This window comes from Zosterops lateralis (assembly GCF_965231275.1).
Source record: "Zosterops lateralis genome assembly, chromosome: 30".
Classification (NCBI taxonomy): domain Eukaryota; kingdom Metazoa; phylum Chordata; class Aves; order Passeriformes; family Zosteropidae; genus Zosterops; species Zosterops lateralis.
This window is the reverse complement of record NC_139790.1, coordinates 2,159,639-2,169,521: the sequence shown is the minus strand read 5'-3', so window position 1 is coordinate 2,169,521 and position 9,883 is coordinate 2,159,639. Positions and strand designations below refer to the sequence as shown.

At 47.6% G+C, this 9,883-nt stretch overlaps 1 protein-coding gene across 1 annotated transcript; it reads left to right on the top strand.

Annotated features, from left to right (window-relative positions):
• Nucleotides 1-2,164: 2,164 nt before the first annotated feature.
• NKX3-1 (NK3 homeobox 1) lies at nt 2,165-6,041 on the top strand (the record flags this gene model as incomplete). Its single annotated transcript, XM_083880407.1, has 2 exons — nt 2,165-2,315; nt 4,706-6,041. The coding sequence occupies 2 exons, from the start codon at nt 2,165-2,167 to the stop codon at nt 5,932-5,934; spliced, it is 1,380 nt and encodes a 459-aa protein (XP_083736533.1). The 3' UTR covers nt 5,935-6,041.
• Nucleotides 6,042-9,883: the final 3,842 nt, after the last annotated feature.

Sequence of the window (9,883 nt, the reverse complement as noted above, 5' to 3'; positions counted from 1 at the left end):
TTCCCTTTTCCTTTCAATTCCCTTCTCCCTGCAATCCCAAAGGGTCCTTTTCCTTGAAATTCCACAGGGAACTCCCTTTTCCCTACAACTCCACAGGGAATTCCCTTTTCCTGCAATTCCCTTTTCCCTGCAATTCCACAGGGTGCTTTTCCTGCAGTTCCCCAGGGAATTCCCATTTCCCTGCAATTCCACAAGGAATTCCTTTCCCCTGCAGTTCCCCAGGGAATTCCCATTTCCCTGCAATTCCACTGGGAATTCTCTCTTCCCTGGAGTTCCACAGGGAATTCCCTCTTCCCTTCAAATCCCTTTTCCCTGCAATTCCACAGGGAATTCCCATTTCCCTTCAATTCCACAGAGAATTCCCTTTTCCCTTCAATTCCACCGGGAATTCCCTTTTCCCTGCAGTTCCACAGGGTCTTTTCCCTGAAATTCCACAGGGAATTCCCTTTTCCCTGCAATCCCACAGGGAATTCCCTCTTCCCTGGAATACCACAGGGAATTCCCATCTCCCTGAAATTCCACAGGGAATTCCCTTCTCCCTGATATTCCACAGAGAATTCCCTTTTCCCTGCAGTTCCACAGGGTCTTTCCCCTGCAATTCCACAGGGAATTCCCATTTCCCTGCAATCCCACAGGGAATTCCCTCTTCCCTGCAATCCCAAAGGGTCATTTTCCCTGCAACTCCACAGGAAATTCCCTTTTCCCTTCAAATCCCTTTTCCCTGCAATTCCACCGTGAATTCCCATTTCCCTTCAATTCCACAGAGAATTCCCTTTTCCCTGCAATTCCACAGGGAATTCCCATTTCCCTTCAATTCCACCGGGAATTCCCATCTCTCTTCAATTCCACAGAGAATTCCCTTTTCCCTGCAATTCCACAGGGTCTTTCCCCTGCAATTCCCCAGGGAATTCCCATTTCCCTGCAATTCCACAGGGAATTCCCATCTCCCTTCAATTCCACAGAGAATTCCCTTTTCCCTGCAATTCCACAGGGTCTTTACCCTGAAATTCCCCAGGGAATTCTCTTTCCCTGCAATTCCCCAGGGAATTCCCTTCTCCCCGCTCCAGGAATTCCCTGGGATCCCGGAATCCCGAACCACACGCAGAATTTTCCTTGGAAGGTCCAACAACAAACCGAGACAAATCCCAGGAAACTCCTACAAATAAAGGCAGAAATCGGGGGGAAAAAAAATCATGGGGGGAAAAAAAACCTGTAAATGGGAATGGTGAGAACTGGAGGGGGGATTTACGAGCAAATAAAGCGGGGAAGGCGCTGAGTGGGGCTGCGACCCCAAAAATCCCTGGGGAGGCTCTCCCTGAGCAGGAGGAGGAGGAGGAGGAGGAGAAGGGCGGACACGGAGCCGGCAGCTCCAATCGGCCCCAGGGGAGGTTTGGCCGGGACACGATAAATGCGGGGCCGGGACGGGAGCGGGGACAGCGGGACACGGACACCAACAGGGACAGGGACAGGGACAGCGGGACACGGACACCAACAGGGACAGGGACAGGGACAGGGACAGCGGGACACGGACACCAACAGGGGCAGGGGCAGGGACAGGGACAGGGGCAGGGGCAGGGACAGGGACAGGGACAGGGGCAGGAGAAGGAGAAAAGGAGGAGGAGAAAAGGAGAAGAAAAGGAGAAGGAGAAGGAGAAGGAGAAGGAGAAGGAGAAGGAGAAGGAGGAGGAGGAGGAGGAGGAGGAGGAGGAGGAGGAGAAAAGGAGAAGGAGAAGGAGGAGGAGAAGAAGGAGCAGGATCAAGAACAGGACCAGGATCAGGATCAAGAGAAGGATCAGGAGGAGGAGCAAGAACAGGAGCAGGATAAGGAGCAGGATCAGGAGCAGGAGCAGAACAGGAGAAGGAACAGGAGCAGAAGAAGAAGAAGGAACAGGATCAGCATCAGGATCAAGAGCAGGAGAAGGAGCAGGAGCAGGAGCAGGAACAAGATCAGGATCAAGAGCAGGAGAAGGAACAGGAGAAGGAACAGGAGAAGGAACAGGAGAAGGAATAGGATCAAGATCAAGAGCAGGATCAGGATCAGAATCAGTAACAGGATCAGGATCAGGATCAGGATCAGGATCAGGATCAGGATCAGTGACAGGATCAGGAGCAGCAGCAGGATCAGGATTAAAAGCTCAGAGGAGCAGGATCACCAGGCTCAGGGATGAGCGGCGGGGGTCCCGGAGCGGGTCCCGGCGGGGGGCACAGCCCGGGCCGAGCCCCCCCTGCCCCGCAGCCCCGGCCCGGCCCCTCCAGACCCCGCACGTCCTTCCTCATCCAGGACATCCTGCGGGACCGGCCCGGGAGCGCCGGGAGTGAGGAGCCGGGAGAGGAGCCCGGAGCGGCCCCAGCAGCCCCGGGAATCCCCCCCGGGGGGACCCAACCCCCCCGAGCCCCGGGGACACCGCGGGGACACCGCACAGGTGACAGGGGACACCCGGGGGAGGGGAGGGCACAGGTGTGCCTGCTCGGGGGTCAGCGGGAATGGGGCAGGGATGGGGCAGGGATGGGTCAGGGATGGGTCGGGAATGGGTCGGGAATGGGTCAGGGATGGGTCGGGAATGGGTCGGGAATGGGTCGGGAATGGGTCGGGAATGGGGCAGGGAATGGGTCGGGAATGGGGCAGGGAATGGGTCGGGAATGGGTCGGGAATGGGTCGGGAATGGGGCAGGGAATGGGTCGGGAATGGGGCAGGGATGGGTCGGGAATGGGTCGGGAATGGGTCGGGAATGGGTCGGGAATGGGTCAGGGATGGGTCGGGAATGGGGCAGGGATGGGTCGGGAATGGGGCAGGGAATGGGGCAGGGAATGGGTCAGGGATGGGTCGGGAATGGGTCGGGAATGGGTCAGGGATGGGTCAGGGATGGGTCGGGAATGGGTCGGGAATGGGTCGGGAATGGGTCGGGAATGGGGCAGGGAATGGGTCGGGAATGGGTCGGGAATGGGTCGGGAATGGGGCAGGGAATGGGTCGGGAATGGGGCAGGGATGGGTCGGGAATGGGTCGGGAATGGGTCGGGAATGGGTCGGGAATGGGTCAGGGATGGGTCGGGAATGGGGCAGGGATGGGTCGGGAATGGGGCAGGGAATGGGGCAGGGAATGGGTCAGGGATGGGTCAGGGATGGGTCGGGAATGGGTCGGGAATGGGTCAGGGATGGGTCGGGAATGGGTCGGGAATGGGGCAGGGAATGGGGCAGGGAATGGGTCAGGAATGGGTCAGGAATGGGTCGGGAATGGGGCAGGGATGGGTCGGGAATGGGTCAGGAATGGGTGAAGAATGGCTGTGTTTGGGACAGGTAATGGATAAGGAAATGGATCAGGAATGGATCAGGGAGTGGATCAGGGAAGGGACCAGGAATGGATCAGGGAATGGATCAGGGAATGGATAGAGAATAGAGGAGGAATGGGTCAGGAATGGATCAGGGAGTGGATCAGGGAATAGATCAGAGAAGGGACCAGGAATGGATCAGGGAAGTCTGAGCTTGGGTCAGGGAATGGATCAGGAATGGATGGAGAATTGATAGAGAACGGATGAGGAATGGGTCAGAGACAGATCAGGAATGTGTTTGGGTCAGGGATGGATCAGGGATGGATCAGGAATGGATCAGGGAATGGATCAGGGAATAGATCAGGGAATAGATCAGGGAATAGATCAGGGAATAGATCAGAGAATGGACCAGGAATGGATCAGGGAAGTCTGAGCTTGGGTCAGGGAATGGATCAGGGAATTGATCAGGGAATGGATCAGGGAATGGATCAGGGAATTGATCAGGGAATGGATCAGGGAATGGATCAGGGAATTGATCAGGGAATGGATCAGGGAATGGGTCAGGAATGGATGGAGAATGGATAGAGAACGGATGAGGAATGGGTCAGAGACAGATCAGGAATGTGTTTGGGTCAGGAATGGAACAGGAATGGATCAGGGATGGACCAGGGATGGGTCAGGAATGGGTCAGGAATGTCTGAGTCTGGGATGAGGAATGGATCAGCAATGGATTGGGAATGGATCAGGAATGGATCAGGAAAGTCTGTGCTTGGTTCAAGAAATGAATCAGGAATGGATCAAAAAAGGATCAGGAAAGTCTGAGCTTGGGTCAGGGAATGGGTCAGGGAATGGGTCAGGGAATGGGTCAGGAATGGGTCAGGAATGGGTCAGGAAAGTATATGCTTGGGACAGGAAAAGGATCAGGGAATGGATCAGGAATGTCTGAGCTTGGATAGAGAATGGGTCAGGGACAAATTGGGAATGTGTTTGGATCAGGGAATGGATCAGGAATGGGTCAGGGACACCAGCACTGGAGAATACCCCTTTTATGGGATTTTATCCATCCCATCCTATCCAAGCCATCCTATTTTATCACGGGATGTTATTCCATTCTCTCCTACCCTATTTTATATGGGAATTTTATTCAATCCCATTCCCACTCCCATTCCCATTCCCATTCCCATTCCCACCCACCCCTTGGATCTCCGTTCCTATGGAATTTTGAAATATATGAATTAATTAAACCCTGTGATTTAGGAAGACAAAACTCACCTGTGTGACCCTCACACCAATCAAGTAAAACATTCCCAAGAAAACAGGAATTTTTTTTCCCTCCCTCTAAGGGATAAAACCCAGAAATTTTGGGCATTTCCAGCAGGAACTTTTTTTCCAATGGGAATTTTTTTCCCCCCAGTGTTTTTTATTTATTTGGTTTGAGTTTTGGGTGGGGATTTTTGGGGTTTTTTTGGCGGGTTTTGTTTGTTTGTTGGTTGTATTTTTGTTTGGTTTTTGTTTGGGGTTTTGGGGGGTTTTTTTGGTTTGTTTTTTGGCTTTTTGTGGGGGTATTTTTGGCTTGGTTTGGTTTTTTGGGGGTTGGTTTTGTGGATTTCTTGGTTTTGTTTTTGTTGGGGTTTGGTTCAGTTTTCTGGTTTGGTTTTGTTTTGGTTTGGTTTTGCGGGTTTTGGGGAGGTTTCTTTGTTTTTGTTTTTTGTGGGTTTTTTTTTTTTTTGGTTTGGTTTGGTTTTCTGGGGGTTGGTTTTGTGGGGTTTTTTGGTTTTGTTTTTGTTGGCTTTTTTTTGGTTTTTGGGGGTTTTTTTGGTTTGTGTTTGGGTTTTTTTGGTGTTTTTTTTGTTTGGTTTTTTGTTTGGTTGGTTTTGGGGTTTTGGGGGTTTTTTTTGGGTTTTTGTGGGGGTTTTTTTGGGTTTTGTGGGATTTTTTTTGTTTGGTTTGGTTTTTGGGGGTTGGTTTTGTGTGGGTTTTTGTCTTGTTTCTGTTGTTTTTTGTTGGTTTTGGGGTGGGTTTTTTGTTGTTGTTTTTGGGGTTTTTTTGTGGTTTTTTTGTTTGTTTGTTTGTTTTTTGTTTTGGGTTTTTTTGTGGGTTTTTTGGGGGTTTTGTTTTGGTTTGGTTTGGTTTTTTTTTTATTTGTTTGTGTGTGGGGGGTTTTTTTGTTGTTTGTTTGGGTTTTTTGGGGTGGTTTTTTTTTTGTTGTTTTGGGGCTTTTGTAGTTTTTTTCCCCGAATTTTTTTTCATTCCCAACTCCTTCCTTCCCCAGACTCCTCTGGAGTGGAAACCCTCCTACCCAACTGCGTCTCCTCCACGCACCCCATCACCCCTGGCCCTCCCCGGCAGGGAAAACGCTCCCGCGCCGCCTTTTCCCACAGCCAGGTCATCGAACTGGAGCGCAAATTCAGCCACCAGAAATACCTGTCGGGCCCCGAGAGAGCCCACCTGGCCCGGCACCTGCAGCTCACCGAGACACAGGTCAAGATCTGGTTCCAGAACAGGAGGTACAAGACCAAGAGGAAAGAGCTGGTGGCCGGGATGAGCCGCCTGGACTCGCGGCAGGAACCGCCGGAATTGCCGGGAATGTCGCTGGTGACGCTCAGGGGGGTCTGGCCTCACCTGCCTTGTCTGTATTATGTCAATTCTTGGGGTCCCTCATGGTAGAAATGGCTTTTTTTGGTTGGAAAATGTCAATTTTTTGTCTTGAATCCAAAGGGGATGGATTGCAGTGAGAGCGTTTTGTAGTCGCGGCGTCGAATTCTTGTATCGCTGACACTGAAATAACCAAAGAAAAAGTCCTCCAAAATTTTAATTCCACATAATTCAGTGTTTGATTGGAATGTTCTGGGAATTCCCAGGGAATCAATCCATGGTTTGGAGTTCCCAAATCCAGCCTGGACGGGGTTTGGAGCTGAGGACACCTGGCCTTACCTGCCCTGCCTGTACCATGTCAATTCTTGGGGTCCTTCCTGGTAGAAATGGGGTTTTGGGGACAAAAAGGTCAATTTTTTGTCTTGAATCCAAAGGGGATGGATTGCAGTGGCAGCGTTTTGTAGTCGCAGCGTCGAATTCTTGTATCACTGACATTGAAATAATCAAAGAAACAACCTCAGATTTTTAATAACAATTAATTCAGTGTTTGATTGGAATGCTCTGGGGATTCCCAGGGAATCAATCCATGGTTTGGAGTTCCCAAATCCAGCCTGGACGGGGTTTGGAGCTCAGGGAGTCTGGCCTCACCTGCCCTGTCTGTACCATGTCAATTCTTGGGGTCCCTCATGGTAGAAATGGCTTTTTTGGGGTGAAAAACGTCAATTTTTTATCTTAAATCCAAAGAGGAGGGATTGTAGTGGCAGCAGAAAATTCTCTCGTGTCTAACACTGAAATAACCAAAGAAAAAGCCCAGATTTTTAATAACAATTAATTCAGTGTTTGATTGGAATGTTCTGGGGAATTCCTCCTGGTAGAAATGGGGTTTTGGGGACAAAAAGGTCAATTTTTTGTCTTGAATCCAAAGGGGAGAGGTTTCAGTGAGAGCCTTTTGTAGTGGCGGCGTCAAATTCTTGTATCACTGACACTGAAATGGTCAAAGAAACAATCCCAGATTTCAATTCCAATGTTTTGGGGAAAAAATCCAGGGGGAGGAAAAATCCAGGGGGAAAATCTCCAGAGGGGGGAAAAATTCCAGGGGAGAAAAAAATTCCAGGGGGAAAAAATTCCAGGAGGGAAAACTCCAGGGGAGAAAATTCCAGGGGGAGAAAAATTACAGGGGAGAAAAATTTCAGGGTGAGAAAAATTCCAGGAGGAAAAACTCCAGAGGGAAAAATTCCAAGGGGAAAAAATTCCAAGGGGAGAAATTCCAGGGGGGGAGAAAAATTCCAGGGAAGAAAAATTCCAGGGGGGGGAAATTCCAGAGGGAAAAATTCCAGGGGGAGAAAAAATCCAGAGGGGAAAAATTCCAGGGAAGGGAAAAATTCCAGGGGGAGAAAAATCCCAGGGGGGGAAAAAAATCCAGGGAATAAAATTCCAGAGGGGAAAAATTCCAGGGAAGGGATTTGGGGGAGCAAAACCCCCCAAACTCAGGAATTGTTTGGGGAATTTATTTTTCTCTCTCTATCAGAACTGCTCTGGTTTGGAGGCCGAGCCTTTGGAATTGTCTCAAAATAACTTTGGAATTGTCTCAAAGTGACTTTGGAATTGTCTCAAAGTAACTTTTTCTATCTCCAGCTGAGTTTTTCTCTCTCCCAGCTCCCTCTGGCCATCCCAGATTCAGGGAGGGAAGGACATCTCCTCATCTCCTCTGTAGCAAAAATGTTCCCAAATCCTGCCCTCGTCCAATAAAAAATTCCATTTATTGAGCTCAGGGCTGGGAGTGATTCCTCCTGCACAAATCCCAAGGATTTTATGGAATTCACAGCCTGGGGATGGGGCAGGAATCAGGCACAGGGACAGGGAGGGAAAGGCAGGAAAAGGGATGGGGTGGGAAAAGGAAAAGGAGATGGGGGTGAGGTCTGAGCTGGGAATAAATAAATCTGAACTGGAAATGAAATCTGAGCTGGGAAATAAATTTAAACTGGGAATTAAATCTAAACTGGAAATGGGATCTGAATTGGGAAATAAATAAATCTAAACTGGAAGTGAGGTCTGAATTGGAAATGAGGTCTGAGCTGGGAAATAAATTTAAACTGAAAATTAAATCTCAACTGGAAAATAAATCTAAACTAGAAATGGGATCTGAACTGGGAAATAAACCTAAACTGAAAATTAAATCGGAACTGGAAAATAAATCCGAACTGGTAATGAGATCTGAGCTGGGAAATAAATCTAAACTGGAACTTAAATCTAATTTAAAAATGGGATCTGAACTGGAAAATGGGATCTGAACTGGGAAAAATCTAAACTGGAAATGAAATCTAAACTGGAAAATAAATCTGAACTGGAAATGAGATCTGAACTGGGAGTGAGGTCTGAGCTGGGAAATAAATCTAAACTGGAAATAAATCTAAACTGGGAAATAAGTCTAAACTGAAAATTAAATCTCAACTGGAAATGGGATCTGAACTGGAAATCAGGTCTGAGCTGGGAAATAAGTCTAAACTGGAAGTGAAATCTGAACTGGAAAATAAATTTAAATTAGAAATGGGATCTGAACTGGGAAATAAACCTAAACTGGGAATCAGATCTAATTTAAAAATGGGATTTAAACTGGAAATTAAACTGGAAATTAAATCTAAACTGGAAGTGAGATCTAATTTTAAAATGAGATCTGAACTGGAAATGGGATCTGAACTGGGAAAAATCTAAACTGAAAATTAAATCTCAAGTGGAAAATAAATCTGAACTGGAAATGAAATCTGAACTGAAAATTAGATCTAAACTGAAAAAACATAAACTGGAAATAAAATCTGAACTAAAATTGAGATCTAAACTAAAATGAGACCTAAACTGATGATTAAACCTAAACATGACACCTAAACTGGAAATAAAATCTAAACTAAAAGTGAGACCTAAATTAAAAACTAGATCTAAACGGAAAATGAGATTTTTGGAATAAAAACTGCAGGATTTGAGCCAAGAAGGAGCTGCTGCCGAGGGGTTTTGTGTCCTGGCTTTGGGGTTTTTATCTCAGGTTTGGGGTTTTTATCTCAGGTTTGGGGTTTTTATCCTCGGTTTGGGGTTTTTGTCCTGAATTTGGGGTTTTTATCCCAAGTTTGGGGTGTTTATCCCGGGTTTGGGGGTTTTATCTCAGGTTTGGGGTTTTTATTCCAGGTTTGGGGTTTTTGTCACAGGTTTTGGGAGGGTTTTATCCTGCTTTGGGGTTTTTATCCTGGATTTGGGGGTTTTGTTCCAGGTTTGGGGTTTTTATCTCAGGTTTGGGGTTTTTATCCTCGGTTTGGGGTTTTAATCCCAGAGTTTTGGGGTTTTGTCACAGGTTTGGGGTGTTTATCTGGGGTTTGGGGTTTTTATCCCAGGTTTGGGGTTTTGTCACAGGTTTGAGGGTTTTATCTCAGGTTTGGTGTGTTTATCCTGGATTTGGGGGTTTTATCCTGAGTTTGGGGCTTTTATTCAAGTTTTGGATAAAAATAGTAAAATAAAAATAAATCCCATCCCAAGGGATTTTTATGGACATAAATCCCACCCCAAAATGGTTTTTATGGACACAAATCCCATCCCAAGGGGGTTTTTATGGGTAAATTCCATCCCAAGGGGGTTTTTAGGGACCCAAATCCCACCTCAAGGGGGTTTTAGGCATATAAGTCCCACCCCAAAATGGTTTTTATGGGTAAATCCCATCCCAAGGGTGTTTTAGGCACATAAATCCCACCCCAAGGGATTTTTATGGACATAAATCCCACCCCAAAATGGTTTTTATGGACACAAATCCCACCCCAAGGGGGTTTTTATGGACACAAATCCCATCCCAAGGGGGTTTTAGGCATCTAAGTCCCACCTCAAAATGGTTTTTATGGGTAAATCCCACCCCAAGGGTGTTTTAGGCACATAAATCCCACCCCAAGGGATTTTTATGGACATAAATCCCATCCCAAAAGGGTTTTTATGGGTAAATCCCATCCCAAGGGTGTTTTAGGCACATAAATCCCACCCCCAGGGT